At 49.6% G+C, this 16,847-nt stretch overlaps 1 protein-coding gene across 1 annotated transcript in view; it reads left to right on the top strand.

The window, feature by feature from the left end:
* Nucleotides 1–2,855: 2,855 nt before the first annotated feature.
* NDUFA13 (NADH:ubiquinone oxidoreductase subunit A13) overlaps nucleotides 2,856–16,847 on the top strand; it is a 17,560-nt gene continuing 3,568 nt past the window's right edge. Inside the window, exons 1-3 of the mRNA XM_015415532.1 lie at nucleotides 2,856–2,980; nucleotides 8,850–8,928; nucleotides 12,384–12,455. Coding sequence (XP_015271018.1) covers nucleotides 2,881–2,980; nucleotides 8,850–8,928; nucleotides 12,384–12,455 — 251 coding nt within the window. The 5' untranslated portion in view covers nucleotides 2,856–2,880. The remainder of the gene's footprint in view (nucleotides 2,981–8,849; nucleotides 8,929–12,383; nucleotides 12,456–16,847) is intronic.

The raw sequence follows: 16,847 nt of genomic DNA, 5'->3' as shown, positions 1-16,847 counted from the left end.
CCTACTCTCCTTTTTCTCGAAGCAGAAAGTCAAGTGGATCGTAGAAGGAGATACTCCCTCTCAGTACCGTGTTTTCCCGAAAATAAGACACTGTCTTATATTTATTTTTTCTCAAGAAGACACACTAGGGCTTATTTTCAGGGGATGTCTTATTTTTATTAAGTATAATACAACAATCTACATTTATTCAAATACAGTTAAGTCATCTTCTTCTGGAACATCGTCATAACTCTCATCACTAGGTCTTATTATCGGGGTAAGGCTTATACCACAAATGCACAGAAATCCTGCTAGGGCTTATTTTTTGGGTAGGTATTATTTTCGGGGAAACGGTACATGGGGGAGAGAGAGGTCAAAGAAATAATAGAATTTGCGGGCATCCAATGGAGCTGATGGGCAGTAGGTTCAGGACAGACAAACGGAAAGACTGCTTTACACAGAGAGTGATTAAAATGTGGGATTCACTGCCAGAGGATGTCATGATGGCCACAGGAAACAACAGCTTTCCAAGGGGATTAGATGCACTTATCCTCCATGAATCTATCAGTGACTACTAGCCACGGTGACTGAGGGGAGCCTCCACATTCAGAGGCACTAAGCTTCTGAACTCCAGAGCCAGGAGACAACATTAGGGGAAGGCCTTGGCCTCTCTGCCCTGTTGTTGGCCCTCCGGGGGAACTGGCTGTCCCCTGTGTGAGACAGGATGCTGGACTAGATGGGCCACTGGTCTGATCCAGCGGGGCTCTTCTGATGTTCTTATCAGGGAAGGCCTCAGCCTCTGTGCCCTGTTGTTGGCCCTCCAGAGGGACTGGTTGGCCCCTGTGTGCGACAGGATGCTGGACTAAAGGCACTATTGGTCTGATCTAGCAGGGCCCTTCTTACATTCTTATCAGGGAAGGCCTCAGCCTCTATGCCCTGTTGTTGGCCATCCAGAGGGTAGTATTGCAATCTGGTTCAAAGTTTAGGCATATTTAGGTGCAGTGCAGGCTAATCTCCTGTCCCACTCCTGGCATACTCCCAAATCCAGCACAGGTTTGGATGCACTTCTGGGTTCTAAACCAAGACGGGGAAATCCCAGTTGCACAAGGAATGAAATAAAAACGGTCTCCCTTTGCCTCTCCCCGAGTTCTTGGGGTCAGGCAGCTCCTTCCCATGAAGCAAATCAATTAAGTGTCTTCACATTAGATTTTGGGTGGCTCAAAGTCCCCAGAAGGGTTGCTTCTAGCTGGCATCCTTGCAAGTTCTGCCGGTTGTAAAGTGGATTGTGTTTTGCAGGGCTATTTTTGGGCAGGAACGGAATTCTGGCTGGCTCCCAAGTTGGCCACGTCCAGCAGGAACTCATTAGCATAATAGGCCACACCCAACAGCAGAAACTCATTAGGATTGGCTCCACTAGGGGTGTGTGGCCTAACATGCAAAGGAGTTCCTGCTACAAAAAAAGCCCTGGGACAACAAACAAGGTAAACAGAATAAGAAGCAAAAGGTGGGTGTGGCTAGATGACCACACTTCTGGTAACATGGGTGTGTGGCCTAATATGCTAATGAGTTTCTGCTGTTGGGTGTGGCCTATTATGCTAATGAGTTCCTGCTGGGCTTTTTCTACCAAAAAAGCCCTGGTTTTTTATATTTTCAGTCAAAGCCTGGCTCCCCAGCACGAAAACCACACAAAGACATCGAAGTTAAGCCTAATGCAGATCAAACATGTTTTAGGACTGCTTCCTAAGTACATTCAGCCATAATTTCATCCTTCCAGCCCACTGCTGGGAAAAGTCTCGGCACGCAACATATTTTTTTACAAATATCTTTTTTGCCGTTGCCTACAGGATGCTTTTTGGTTTTAAGGAATTCAAGAAAACCATCCCGTGGAAGGTGGAGCGGCTCTGCGCCCACTTGGGAGGTGTCTGCAATTTGCAGGTCTTTCAGAAGACGCGGCCGGGGTGTTTAAAAGGACGGGCGCTCTGCACATGCTCAGCACTTTGCCCTCACATTCTTTCAAAGCCCGTATTTAGGGAGAAATGCACAACGCGCCGGTAAAGTTTACTTTAAAAATGAAAAAGAAAAGAACCTTTATACCGCTCGGGGAAATGCACTCCGGCTATACAGCCGCTCCAACTACGATGCCGATAACTGAACGTCAAAAGGTGACAATCGACAGGAAGACGAATTAACCTGGGAAGTGAGCACAGAACCAATGCTCCCTCTAAGCTGTGGAGTCTTATGAGCAAAAATTCTACTTTGTGAGCTTCTGGCATTAGAGTTGTGAGCAGTGTTCCCTCTAAGCTGAGTTAGTGTGAGCCAGCTCACAGTTTTTGAGCCTCCAACTCACACATTTTTGTCTTCGCTCAGGAAAGATGGCTCCAGAGCAAACTAATTTATGCAGTAGCCAAATTACTTACAATGCACAGAACGATTTTAAGAGAGTCAGAGCCGGGGGGGGGGGGCAGAGGGCCGTTCCCCTTATAAATACGGTAGCAGATACTGCCCCGCCCCCGAACGGCCACTGGAGGAAAACAGGTGCGCTTTTAGTCCCTTACTTCCTTCCTGAGCTGAGACAAAAAAGTGTGAGCCGGAGGCTAAAAAACTGTGAGCTAGCTCACACTAACTCAGCTTAGAGGGAACAATGCACAGAACGATTTTAAGAGAGTCAGAGCCGTGGGGGGGGGGGCGCAGAGGGCCGTTCCCCCTATAAATACGGTAGCAGATACCGCCCCGCCCCCGAACGGCCATTGGAGGAAAACAGGTGCGCTTTTAGTTCCTTACTTGCGGTAGGCGCGGAGACCGGCCTCCTTTTCGGCGAGGCGCGCGGTGGCGGTGGGAAGTGACGTCATCTGGGAAGCGCCGCTGGCGCTCGAGAGGCCGAGCCGTCTGCCCGCTTCAAGGATGGCGTCGGCGGTCGGGAAGGTGAAGCAGGACATGCCGCCTCCGGGCGGGTATGGCCCCATCGACTACAAGCGGCACATGCCTCGGCGGGGGCTCTCAGGTGAGGCGCGGCTGGGCAGGTTAAACTTCGCCACCGGCTCAGAAGACGCGGAGCCTCCCAAGTCCTGGGAGGGAGGCTTTTTCTCCCCCCCCCCCCCTATTCTCGGACGCCTGGGTCCCCGGGAGGGAGGCTGTCAATCAGAGACCCGCCCTCTCCCCCCCAAAAAACACAAAAAGAGGAGAAACGGGGCTGGAGCTGCCCTTGGACGAATTCCTGGAGACTGGCAGCCCATTGTCTTTTGTCGTGAAGCTAGTGATGTTTGTGCCTGGCCAGTCCGGGCATGTCCGGACATGTCAGGCCTGAATACATTACAGCTGTTCTTAGCCACTACACCAAACTGGCTCTTTAGGGAAGGGAAGGAGCCCAGAGGGGCATAATGCCATAGAGCCCACACTCTGAAGCAGCCAATTTCTCCAGGGGGACAGATCTTTGTCGTCTGGAAATTAGTTGTAATCCTGGGAGATCTCCAGGCCCCCACCTGAAGGCTGGAATCCAAACACGACATCCGTGACAAAAATGACAAAGAGTCAATAAAGATATGTGTGGAAAATCATTTACTGTAGTAACTCTGTAGAAAATTATCTTCTGTTTATTGCTCACACACAACGAATACTGCGCAACATAAACAAATCCGTTTCACAAGAATTGTCCAGCCACAGCTGCTAAGGCTTGACACTGAGTATTTACTTTGGGGGGGGGGGGATTGGACTAATGTCAGTTTATTGTTTTAATTTGTTTAATACAGTTTTTATTCTTTTATACAGTATACAAAACACAACCTACGTAACAAGGTGATGTAAACATAAAATATAGAGGAATTGTAACACAACCTGAATATAAGAGCTTATTTTACCAAGTCAGTCCAGGCTACACAGAATATAGCGAACCTAGAAAACTTAGGAGACCATTAATCTAAGTCTATAAGGTTTGTGTGGTGGAGGCCAGGTTTATTGAGGAAGCATATCCTTGTGTTAATTGATATTGGCGATGAATGTTGGTTACAGGAACAACCATCTGTGATATTGGGGGTTAGTAGGGAGTACTTCGTGGTGTAAGAGACAGTTTGGTGTGAGAGCCAGTCTGGTGTAGTAGTTAAGAGTGCAGACTCTAATCTGGAAGAACCAGGTTTGATTCTCCACTCCTCCACATGCAGCTGCTGGTGTGACCTTGGGTCAGTCACAAGTTCTCTCAAAGGCATTTCTTGGAAGAGCTCTCTCAGCCCCACCTACCTCCCAGGGTGTCTGCTGTGGGGAGGGGAAGAGAAAGGAGATTGCAAACTGGTCTGAGACTCCTTCGGTTGTAGTGAAGGGCGGGGTATAAATCCAATCTCTTATCTCTTCTCTTCTTTTATTGAGAATTGGAGCTTGGCAAAAAGGGAACAGGGAAGTTCTGCTGCAAAGAGATTAAACGCCAAATGCTTCTCCAGGTAGAGCTGACAATTGTTGGTTTAGAGCTTTATCTGGAAAAAAAACCCCAAAACCAAACCCAAAATAAAAGGAAAGGAAAGTCCCTTTCTACCAGTACTTCCTTTTTCCCAATGGAAAGGTTTTTAAAGGGTAAGGGATAGAGGACTGTAGAGTTTCCAGGTGCTGCACCTTTAACTGTTCCCTGACATGCGGAAATTAAATAGGCTGAACCTTTTCCCATATCTCCCTCCCTCTTTTCTATGGTTGCCAGCTCCATCTTCAGAAATACATGGAGATTTGGGGGATGGGGCCTGAGGAGGGTGAGATTTGGTGAGGGAAGGGAACTCGGTAGGGTATAATGCCATGCAGCCCACTTCCAAAGTGTTCATTTGGTGTAGTGGTTAAGTGTGCGGACGCTAATCTGGGAGAACGGGGTTTGATTCTCACTCCTCCACATGCAGCTGCTGGATGACCTTGGGCAAGCCATAGTCTTGACAAGAGCTGTTCTTGAAAAAGAGCAGTTTCTGTCAGAGCTCTCTCAGTCCCCACCTACCTCACAGGGTGTCTGTTGTGGGGAGGGGAAGGGAAAGGAGTTAGTAAGCCGCTCTGAGACTCCTTTGGGTAGTGAAGGGCAGGGTATAAATCCAATCTCTTCTTCTGTTACCTGCCCTGAGCCTTGCAGTAGCAGTGGAGGGTGGGTTATAAATCAAATTTAATAGATAAATCGCGTTAATAAAATAGATTGATCCAGTTAACAAAATAAATAAATGTAACAGCTGGCCCCTGTGCAGAGCAATGGAGCTGTGCATGGAGGGTTGCTACCAGTTAGGGTATACCCTACCGTATATATGGAAAAATAACTCTCTTGTCAATTAACCAAAAGAAAAAGCAGTCCTCAAGAACTGGCCCATGGAGGGCTGAACAGAATGTCGAGAGCAGCCAGCGAAAGAGGCAAGTGGAGATCGGCTGCTGAAACCCTGGAGAACTTTGAGAATCCTGGGGGGGGGACATTTGGGGGAAGCAGTTTCTTGGTTAGCAGCAGTGCACCTGCCCACTTTGTCTCTCTAATAGTGGACTTGAAGGCCCCGTTCTAATCCCTCCAGCTACACAGCAGACGATGGAGTGATGACTTCATGCCGAAGGGGGGGACATTCCATGTGGGCAGCAAAATTCCATCTTTTAAAAAATGGGGGAAGAGAAGTGCTCTCTTCTCCCTGCTCCAAGCCCTCCAATAGGAACCAGACTTTCAAAGGCCTAGTGGTCAGAGTGGTGTGGGGAAAGTCGTCTGCTTGGAGACAGATGGCGGCAGTTGATTCGAAAAACTGGTGCATGTCTGCCTGTTGATTAGCATCAGAAAAGGAGGTTTGCGGACTGAAGTATGGAATGGGGATGGGGGGAGAGAATAAAGCCCCAAAGTGCTGGGAAACAGGCTATGGGGAAGAGAACAAACAAAATCTTACAGGTGTTGTTGACTGCTTCGTTTGTAGAAGAAAAAGAGCGCCTAACAGTTCAGAAAATCCACAGGATAAATTAGTTGAAAATAAGTCAAATTAATGGTGTTTTGGAAAGCATATTCATGTAACAACTTGGGGAAGGGGACCAGCAGCATCTAAACACTGGTGGTTGGAATGAACTCAGTGCTCATGTTCAGTTCCTAACAGTTCAGAAAATCCACAGGATAAATTAGTTGAAAATAAGTCAAATTAATGGTGTTTTGGAAAGCATATTCATGTAACAACTTGGGGAAGGGGACCAGCAGCATCTAAACACTGGTGGTTGGAATGAACTCAGTGCTCATGTTCAGTTTCTAAGCAGATTGAAGAATCTGATGTAAAAGTTTATGAAAAGATCAAGGAAAATAGGTTTTAAATTTGGGAGTGTGTTATCAAAGGGAGCGGGAAACACAGGTAGCAATATAGAAGATTTGGATGGTAGAGTGAAGAGAAACATTCATAGAATCATAGAATGGTAGAGTTGGACGGGACCTTGCAGGTCATCCAGTCCAACCCCCTGTACTCTGCAGGGGCATAGCCGAAAGATAGCCCTACGACATACCCGAAAGATGGTCATCCAGCCTCCGCTTGAAAACGTCCAGTGAAGGAGCATCCACCACCTCTCGAGGCAGTCTGTTCCACTGCTCAACCACGCTTACATTAGAAAGGTTCTCCTCATATTTAGCCAGTATTGACTCCCTTGTAATTTCCACCTTGTTATATAATTACTTAAAAGAGATGGTAGAAGTCCTGGAACAAAGTTGGTTTCATGACTGCAGAAAAAAGACAGGTGAAAACAGAGACTCAAGGAAGGCAGGGAGGGTATCTAGTTTACTGTGAGTGAAAACATTAGCAAAATAACATAAAAGATTTGGGGGGGTTGGATAAATGGAAAGGGAGCCAGTTTGGTGTCGTGGTTAAGTGCATGGACTCTAATCTGGGAGAACCAGGTTTGATCCCCCACTCCTCCACTTGCACCTGGCTGGATGACCTTGGGCCAGCCGTAGTTCTGATAAGAGCTGTTCTTGAAAAAGAGCAGTTTCTGTCAGAGCTCTCTCAGCCCCACCTACCTCCCAGGGTGTCTGTTGTGGGGAGGGGAAGGGAAAGGAGTTTGTAAGCCGCTCTGAGACACCTTTGGGTAGTGAAGGGCAGGGGGTATAAATCCAGTCTCTTCTCTTCTCTTAAAAATAGGCTGAGGGGAAAGAAAATTTGAGTCGCTTTCCTGCATAGACCGTAAAAGCATTGTGCAAAATTCCTGCGGCACTGCGGGAGCAAATTTGGCTGATGCATCCAGACAGCAGAAAAGGGCTGGAAAGGGTTTTGGAAATGGGGGGGCATTATAAGAGAAAATCAGGTTAATTATAGAACAGAGAATGAGCAAGAAAAATCTGAAGAGGCATGGGTTTTTCCCTGCAGAAATGAGAAGCGAAAAGCCCAGTGTAAGGGACTTTAGGGGGTTTTGTGGCGTGTTAAACACCCAGAATCCTTTGCAGTACCAAACATGGTGTCAGCAAAGTGACTGTGCATATAATATACAGTGAGCCGGACTTGGGTTCAAATCCACGCTCGGCTGTGAAGCTTGCTAGATGACCTCGGCCCGGTCAGTCTCTCTCAGTCTCAACAGGGTTAAGGTGAGAGTAAAATGGGAGTACCCATGTAGACCATCATGGGCAGCACAAGAAGCATGCAGGAGCTAAGAGGCCACAAAAGGAGGCGTGACCAAGTTATTGTGGCCTAGTAGCTATCGATAGCACACTTCTTCATGCCGGCTAGTAACCTTTGAGGGCCTGTTTGCTATTCTTTGCATAAGTATGTAGTGAAATGTTGGAGATGAGACCCAGGTCCGAATCCCCGCAATTATATGAAGCCCCTCCCCGCTGAGCTTTGAGATTCCCCTCGTTACTGGGGAATGGCCCCATAGCTACCTTCTTTGCAGATGCCACAGCAGCGCGGAGCATTTTCCCTTGCCAGACGTAATGCCGTGCCTTCTGCTATTTTTATGGCCAGCAGCGCAGAGCATTTCCCCTTGCCAGACGTAATGCTGCGCCTTCTGCTATTTTTATGGAAGACTCAAGAAGAGAGCCTACTCAGCCAGATCCTGCCCTTGTAATCAAAAATGTGTGGACTCAATCACTCAGGTTCTTCTCTATTGTCACCTCTGTACAGATTTAAGTTCTATGCATTTACATTCTGTTCTAGTTAGGATGAGGGACTGTTCTGATGCATTTAAGGTTGATAGACTTTTGTACGATTTCTCCTCTAATGTCACCGAGAAGGAGGCTAAGTTTCTTTGCTCTGCTATGAAGGTACGCCAAGGGATCTCACAGAAATCATCTCATATTTACACTGATGTATATGTATGTTGCGGTTTTAACTTTCCTTTTCCAACTGTATTTACTGGTGTCGATTTTTTTCTATGCCAATAAAGGCTACTTAACTTATATGAAGCTTGCTTGGTGAACTTGGGGCCAGTTGCAGTTTCTCGGTGTAACCTATCTTACGGGGTTGTTGTGAAAGTAAACTGGAGGAAGGGAGCCTTATGTTAAACTACTCTGAGCTCCTTGGACAGAAGGCAGGATATAGATGTAGGTAGGGTCATTTTGTAGAAAAAGAGGTGCAGGAGCTCATTAGCATAACTCATTAGCATAACTTTTTTGCATATGCCACACCCCCTGGCATCACCGGAAGTGTGTCAGAAGGCAACACCTACTGCTCAGGCTCCACAGGATTGTTTTGGATTGCTAGCTATGGGGGAAGATGCGCAGATCCTTGTGCTCCTCGTGGCCCAGGGTTGCTGGGAGCAGGGGGCGATGCTTGTGGCACGGGCCCGCCCCCTAGGCGCTTTATTGCTGGAGCTCCGCTCCTGTGCGCTCCTGCAGGAAATGACCCCTGGATGTTGGAAATAAATAGGAAGCTGTTCCTGCTGCCACTACCCAATCTAACCTCTCTGTTTATTTTTCTTCTGCCTAGGCTATAGCCTGTTTGGCATTGGAATCGGGATTATGATGTACGGCTATTTTAAAATAGTCAGGTGGAACCGAGAACGGAAGTAAGTTGAGAGACACGAGACACGTTCGGCAGAGCTTCGTGATTCCTCCTTCTGTCCTCCCCAGCCTGTGATTCCTCCTTCTGCCTATATATAGGAGCACCATCTTCCTGAGAGAATTGATGCCCATGCATTCCCTGACCCCAGCCCATGGTACAGGTGACCAGTGCTCCCTCTAAGCTGTGGAGTCTTATGAGCAAAAATCCTACTTTGTGAGCTCCTGCCGTTAAAGTTGTGAGCGAGCGAGATTTGGCTGCTGCATAAATTAGTTTGCTCTGGAGCAATGCTGCCTCTAAGCTGTGGAGTCTTGTGAGCAAAAATCCTACTTTGTGAGCTCCTGCCATAGTGTTGTGAGCAAAATTCCTACTTGGTGAGCTCCTGCCATTAAAGCTGTGAGCGAGCGATTTGGCTGCTGTATAAATTAGTTTGCTCTGGAGCAATGTTCCCTCTAAACTGTGGAGTCTTATGAGCAAAAGTCCTACTTTGTGAGCTCCTGGCATTAAAGCTGTGAGCGAGTGATTTGGCTACTGCATAAATTAGCTTGCTCTGGAGCAATGTTCCCTCTAAGCTGTGGAGTCTTGTGAGCAAAAATCCTACTTTGTGAGCTCCTGGCATTAAAGCTGTGAGCGAGTGATTTGGCTGCTGCATAAATTAGTTCGCTCTAGAGCAATGTTCCCTCTAAGCTGTGGAGTCTTGTGAGCAAAAATTCTACTTTATGAGCTCCTGCCATTAAAGCTGTGAGCGAGCGATTTGGCTGCTGCATACATTAGTTTGCTCTGGAGCAATGCTGCCTCTAAGCTGTGGAGTCTTGTGAGCAAAAGTTCTACTTTGTGAGCTCCTGCCATTAAAGTTGTGAGCGGGCGATTTGGCTGCTGCATACATTAGTTTGCTCCGGAGCCATCCTTTCCTGAGCAAAGACAAAAATGTGTGTGAGCCGGAGGCTACAAAAACTGTGAGCTAGCTCACACTGACTCAGCTTAGGGGGAACACTGCAGGTGACAGGCGTGGTGGGATCTTAGGAGATGTCCGCTAGCCAAAATGTGGGTCCTAGCCCCGAGCAGCCTGGCGAAGGGGGGGTAGGGGGGGAAATTAACTGGACTCCCCCCCCCCATCTTTCTATTGGAAGGAAGGTCAAGCAAATATATCTAGGGCCCTGACTTGGAGAGCCGAAGGAAGCCTGATCGCGTCAGATCGCGGAAGTTAAGTGGGGCCGAATCTGGCAAGTACGTGCGCACCCGCACAAAATATCAAAAGGGGTGGTGGTGGGGATATATATCTAGGAAGGCTCTTGACCCTAAGGACAAAGTGGCTGGATTTCAATCCTATGTCCCAGATTTTAGATTAAGGACAGACACAAGAAGGAAAGAGAGTGAAGGGGGGAAGTTAGAGGAGGGAATCAGGTCAAGAATGTCAAAAGTGAAGGCGCAAGCTTAAGTCCATAGCTTGGTCTCATCTCTTTTAGAGCCATCTAGAGCTAGCGGCTGTTCCTACATCATGGGGCAGTGAGTTCCGCATGGTGCGAAGCGTTGCCTGAACGTGCTGCGCCCCCCAAGCTCTCTAGTGTTTTGAAAGAGGGAGATAAATGGTTTGTTCTCTCCGCTTTCTCCGCTCCAGACGTAATTTTCTGAGCTTCTGTTATGGCTCCTCATTCGTCTTTTTCTCTACACAAAAAACCTCATAGCTTTTCCTCAAAGGGAAGGTACTTCAAAACAAAACACCCCATTCTTGAGGTAAGCCACGTATCACATAAGGAGCACACATTTCTTCCCTCGGGGCAGGATTTGGCAATCTGATTCTTGTGATCTGTACATTTTGGGTGGGAATTGTACTATTCGTCTTTATTTCCCTCAAAAGTAATGCTGCTGAAGGAAGGGAGTAAGCCCCGAGATCTTTGGGGTGTGTGTGTCAAGATGCAACCGACTTACGGTGACCCCGTAGGGTTTTCGAGGCAAAAGACTAACAGAAGCAGTTTGTCATTACCTGCCTCTGTGTTATAACCCTGGACTCCCTTGGTCTCCCATCCAGATACTAACCAGGGCTGACCCCTCTTCGCTTCCAGTTGGTGTCGTGGTCAAGTGCGCGGACTCTAATCTGGGAGAACCAGGTTTGATTCCCCACTCCTCCACTCGCAGCTGCTGGATGACCTTGGGCAAGCCGTAGTTCTGTCAGAGCTGTTCTCTCACAAGCAGTCCTCGAAAGAGCTCTCTTGGCCCCACCTCCCTCACAGGGTGTCTGTTGTGGGGAGGGGACGGGAAAGGAGTTTGTAAGCCGCTCTGAGACTCTGAGTGAAGGGCGGGGCATAAATCCAATCTCTTCTCCTTCTCCTTCCCCTTCTTCATAAGAGAAGCCAGTGTTGGATCAGGCTAATGGCCCATCCAGTCCAACACTCTGTCACACACACAGTGGCCAAAAATACTAGGTGCCATCAGGAGGTCCAACAGTGGGGCCAGGACACTAGAAGCCCTCCCACTGTTGCCTCCCCAAGCGCCTAGAATACAGAGCATCCCTTGCCCCAGACATAAGAACTTAAGAGAAGCCAAATGTTGGATCAGGCCAATGGCCCATCCAGTCCAACACTGTCACACACACAGTGGCCAAAAATACCAGGTGCCATCAGGAGGTCCAGCAGTGGGGCCAGGACACTAGAAGCCCTCCCACTGTTGCCCCCCTCCCCCAAGCACCAAGAATACAGAGCATCCCTTGCCCCAGCTATCTAAGATCTGATGAGAATGGGCTAGCGTGGACCATCCAGGTCGGGCCCCAGAGAGCTTTCTTTTTGTAGCAGGGACTCCTTTGCATATTAGGCGACACGCCCCCTAACGTAGCCAATCCTCCAAGAGCTTACAGTAGCCCCTGTAAGAAGAGCTCAGTAAGCTCTTGGGGGATTGGCTACATTAGGGGGGGTGTCGCCTAATATGCAAAGGAGTTCCTGCTACAAAAAGAGCCCTGAGTTACTGCACATGAGTTCACCTCTGTTATTATCTTGGGGTACTTTGGGCTCTTTTTGTAGCAGGACCTCCTTTGCATATTAGGCGACACGCCCCCTAGCGTAGCCAATCCTCCAAGAGGTGACAGTAGCCCCTGTAAGAAGAGCTCTGTCAGCTCTTGGTGGATTGGCTACATTAGGGGGCGTGTCGCCCAGGGCTCTTTTTTGTAGCAGGAGCTCCTTTGCATATTAGGCGACACGCCCCCTAACGTAGCCAATCCTCCAAGAGCTGACAGTAGCCCCTGTAAGAAGAGCTCTGTTAAAGCTCTTGGGGGACTGGCTACATTAGGGGGCGTGTCACCTAATAGGCGAAGGAGTCCCTGCTACAAAAAAGAGCCCTGGGAGAGAGTACATGGCAACCTGACTCTACTGGGCCACTCCCGGAAGCCAGGTTTTTCTTTTCTGAGGGGCCACAGTCTTGGGCCGTTTCAGCTCAGGCCTTGTCTGAAATAATATCCCGTCTCCTCCTCAGGCGCCTGGCTATCGAGGATCTGGAGACCCGGATTGCCCTGATGCCACTTCTGATGGCCGAGGACGACCGGAGGTAGGCGCTGGCCGTGGGTTCCCCGTGGGGGGGGGCGGGGTCTGCTCTCCAGCATCGCCCCGAGTGGCCCTTCCTTCCCCTTTGTCGCCACCCCCGCCCTTACACCAGGAGGCTTATCTTGCTGTCCCGCCAAGCAGGGCACCTCTGAATCCGGGCCCCAGCCCGAGGTGGCTCCTCACGCCGCGGCTCAAGTCCCAGAGCTGCTCCGGTATTTGAGCTGACTGATTTAAGGCACGAGGGCCCCTCGCAGCCGACCTTTCAGCTCACAGGCTCCCCTCGCTCGAAAGCCAGTCGAATCCGACTCTAGGGGTGCGGTGCTCGTCTCCATTTCCAAGCCGAGGAGCCAGCGCTGTCCGGAGACGTTTCCGTGGTCATGTGGCCGGCATGACTAGACGCCGAGGCGCACGGAACGCTGTTACCTTCCCACCAAAGTGGTACCTATTTATCTACTTGCAATTTCTTGCTTTCGAACTGCTCGGTTGGCAGGAGCTGGAACTAGAGATGGGAGCTCACTCCGTCACGTCACGTGGCACTCGGGTCTCAAACTGCCGAACTACTGACCTTGCGGTCTGCAGCTCAGCGTCTTAACCTCTGAGCCACCGTGGCTCATAAAGCCATTAAAAAATAAATAAACTAAGAATTTCAGTACTAGGATAAGCTGCCCTTCAGCTGACGGCCCAGCTAGACATGACAGCCCCGTTCCAGCAACTGAAAACGCCCCGGGGGGGGGGGGGTCACCTTTCTACTGTGCTGTGGACCCAATCAGGATGAGGCCCTCGAGGCATTTTTTTAAGTGGCCACATTCTTCTCAAAGATGGTGGCCATAGGTCAGACCCGTAACATCCAGTTTGACTCTGCGTTTTTGAGAAAGAGCGTTGTTAGCGTGGGAAAGGGCCCAAAAGATGGAAACCGGAAATGCTATGGTGTATGCCGTTGGTTAAGCAGGATAACAGGGAACATTAGAAGAGACATGCTGGATTGGACCGAAGGTCCACCTCCACCGTCTGTCCCACAGACTGGTCATGTGCCTTTAAGAAGCCCTTGCGGGTAGACTGCCTCTGAACATGCATGTTCTGTTGAGCTTAGCTCTATAAGCCATCCTTTTCACAGCTGTTACTGATGCCAAACATGGAAGCTCTCCAAAATGTGAATCCAGCCAGAGTCAGTTTGGTGTGGTAGTTAAGTGCGCAGACTCTAATCTGGGAAAACCGGGTTTGATTCCCCACTCCTCCACTTGCACCTGGCTGGATGACCTTGGGCAAGCCATAGTTCTGATAAGAGCTGTCCTTGAAAAAGAGCAGTTTCTGTCAGAGCTCTCTCAGCCCCACCTGCCTCACAGGGTGTCTGTTGTGGGGAGGGGAAGGGGAAGGAGTTTGTGAGCCGCTCTGAGACTCCTTTGGGTAGTGAAGGGCGGGGTATGAATCCAATCTCTTCTTCTTCTTCTTTTACCTCACAGGGTGTCTGTTTTGGGGAGGGGAAGGGAAAGGAGTTTGTGAGCCGCTCTGAGACTCCTTTGGGTAGTGAAGGACGGGGTAGAAATCCAATCTCCTCTTCTTCTTCTTCTTTTACCTCACAGGGTGTCTGTTGTGGGGAGGGGAAGGGAAAGGAGTTTGTGAGCCGCTCTGAGACTCCTTTGGGTAGTAAAGGGCGGGGTAGAAATCCAATTTCTTCTTCCTTCTCCTCTACGGGAAAACCCAGGAATGTGGTTCTGCTGAGTGTGTTGTACCTTAGCCCTAATAGCTGAACTAGCGATGACGACTTTGCAGGTGTAGTTTCAGTTTATTAGGTTTTAAAAGCCCATAAGCCGTACACCATATAAAAGATTTTAAAAGGATTAAGAATTTTTTAAAAAGATTTTAGACATTTAAGAAAACAGTATAGGAGAACTGTGCCACATCTGTTATGCCATTCTGGTGCAGGTGTCGTTGTGGTTTCTAGTTTCTTCCGGAGACACATTCTCGAGATCGGGCCAAAGGCTGCCTGTAAAACAATGCATGCGGCGCTTTTCCTTTTGAAAGAAAGAGTCTTTCTCAGCCAAATGAGACGAAGCCAGTGCAGGATGCAGCATAGAGCTCCTTTATCTAAAGCCAGCTTGCTCCGTGCCCAGCATCTGAATTGCCCACATCCAGTTACCCAGCCTGAGGTGTAGATGCAAGGCATCTAATTTACCCAAGACTGAGACGGTTGCTATGCCAATAAAGGTCAATGATGATGATGATGACTGAGAGGGTCGTTTCTTGCCCGTCTTGTTTATTTATTTAACTTATCTTCCACCCTCCCTGCAGGCGGGCTCAGAGCGGATTACCGCAGCAATTCCGCAATAAAAATTAAAACAGGTATGAACACAGGAAGCTGCCTTGTAGTGAATCAGAGCCTTGGTCCATCAAAGTCAGTATTGTCAACTCAGACTGGCAGCTGCTCTCCAGGGTCTCAGGCGGAGGTCTTTCCCACCACCTGCTGCCTGGTCCTTTAACGGGAGATGCCGGGGATTGAACTTGGGACCTTCTGCACGCCAAGCAGAGGGTCTGCCACTGAGCCACAGCCCTCTCTGTAGCTCTCCAGGGTCTCAGGTGGAGGTCTTTCCCACCACCTGCTGCCTGGTCCTTTAACGGGAGATGCTGGGGATTGAACCTGGGACCTTCTGCACGCCAAGCAGAGGCTCTGCCACTGAGCCACAGCCCCTCTTTTCAACTCTCCAGGGTTTAGGGTGAAGGTCTTTCCCATCACCTCCTGCCTGGTCCTTTTTAACTGGAGATGCCAGGGATTGAACCTGAGACCTTATGCATGCCAAGCAGAGGCTCTGCCACTGAGCCACGGCCCCTCTTGACAGCTCCCCACTACACCAAACTGGCTTACTGAACAGAAGCAGAATAAATTATGCAATTCAGTAAAAAAAACAACAACCCAGGAAGCACAAATACAAAAGAAACAGCACCATTTTACTTCATTTGCATACCAGATGCAGATTTGTTTAGATGTACTGAATTGCACAATTTATTCTGCTTCTGTTTGGTAAGCCAGTTTGGTGTAGTGGTTAGGAGTGCGGACCGGGTTTGATTCCCCACTCCTCCACGTGCACTGCTGGTGTGACCTTGGGTCAGTTACAAGGCTCTCCAGGGTCTCAGGCGGAGGTCTTTCCCACCACCTGCTGCCTGGTCCTTTAACGGGAGATGCCGGGGATTGAACTTGGGACCTTCTGCACGCCAAGCAGAGGGTCTGCCACTGAGCCACAGCTCCTCAAATGATATAACGATAGTTAAGACAGTTTAAAAACAAGAAATTATAGGTTGAGAGCAGCTGGCGCTGTAAATCACAAACACAGCATTCTGGGAAAACTGGAGCGGCTAGGCCGTAAACCAGACTATAAAGTCTTCTCAGGTGGGCTGTGTTGTGGTTTGCCGCAGCCTGCCTCTGCGTAGCAACCCTGGGCTGCCGTGGAGGTCTCCCACCCAAGTCCTAACCAGGACTGGCCCTGCTCGGCTTCTGAGATGAACAGAGGTGGGTTTGCCATTACCTGCCTCTGCGTAGCAACCCTGGATTTCCTTGGTGGTCTCCCACCCAAGTCCTAACCAGGGTCGACCTTGCTCAGCTCCTGAGACCTGATGAGATCAGGCTGGCCTAGGCCATCCAGAGACTAAGACAGGTGGTTTGCCGCAGCCTGCCTCTGCGTAGCAACCCTGGGCTGCCGTGGAGGTCTCCCACCCAAGTCCTAACCAATGTTCCCTCTAAGCTGTGGGGTCTTGTGAGCAAAAATTCTACTTTGTGAGCTACCGGCATTAAAGTTGTGAGCAAGCAATTTGTCTGTTGCGTAACTTAGGCTGCGGTCCCACGGAGAATTAGCCACGCTACAGAGACGGAAGATAGGCGGATTTTCTGGGCGCGATCACACCGCAACATCTGGGAAGCGTAGAGCTCCCGTGGCGAACCCGAGGCTTCCCGCCGAAGATGCGGAGTTAAAAACTAGTACCTCCGAGGTACTAGTTTCCGGAAACCGCGGGGCAAGGGCGGGCGTCTGATCGCGTTTCCGGTGGTGGCATCCGGCACCCGCCCATGTCCCTTCGCAAACAGGTTTTTTCCCCCCAAGTCTGCAGGATCGTCGTGTGATCACCACCCTCGTTTACCCACTGGCGCCAAGGGAAGGACCCTTGGTGTGCTGCCAGCTCGTCTGATCGCGAAATCGCGGATCAAACTGCGCCGGTGCAATTAGCCACGCCTCCCCCCCGCGATATCCGGCCTGTGTGACCGGGGCCTGTGTTTGCTCTGGAGCCCTCCTTCCTGAGTTAAGACAAAAATGTGTGAGCTGGAGGCTAAAAAACGGTGAGCTATCTCACACTAACTCAGCTTAGAAGGGAACACTGGTCCTAACCAGGGCTGGCCCTGCTTTGCCTTCTA

This window comes from Gekko japonicus, unplaced genomic scaffold (genome assembly GCF_001447785.1).
Source record: "Gekko japonicus isolate JY-2015 unplaced genomic scaffold, Gekko_japonicus_V1.1 scaffold1726, whole genome shotgun sequence".
NCBI classification, from domain to species: Eukaryota; Metazoa; Chordata; class Lepidosauria; order Squamata; family Gekkonidae; genus Gekko; species Gekko japonicus.
This window is presented reverse-complemented; position numbering and strand designations above follow the sequence as displayed.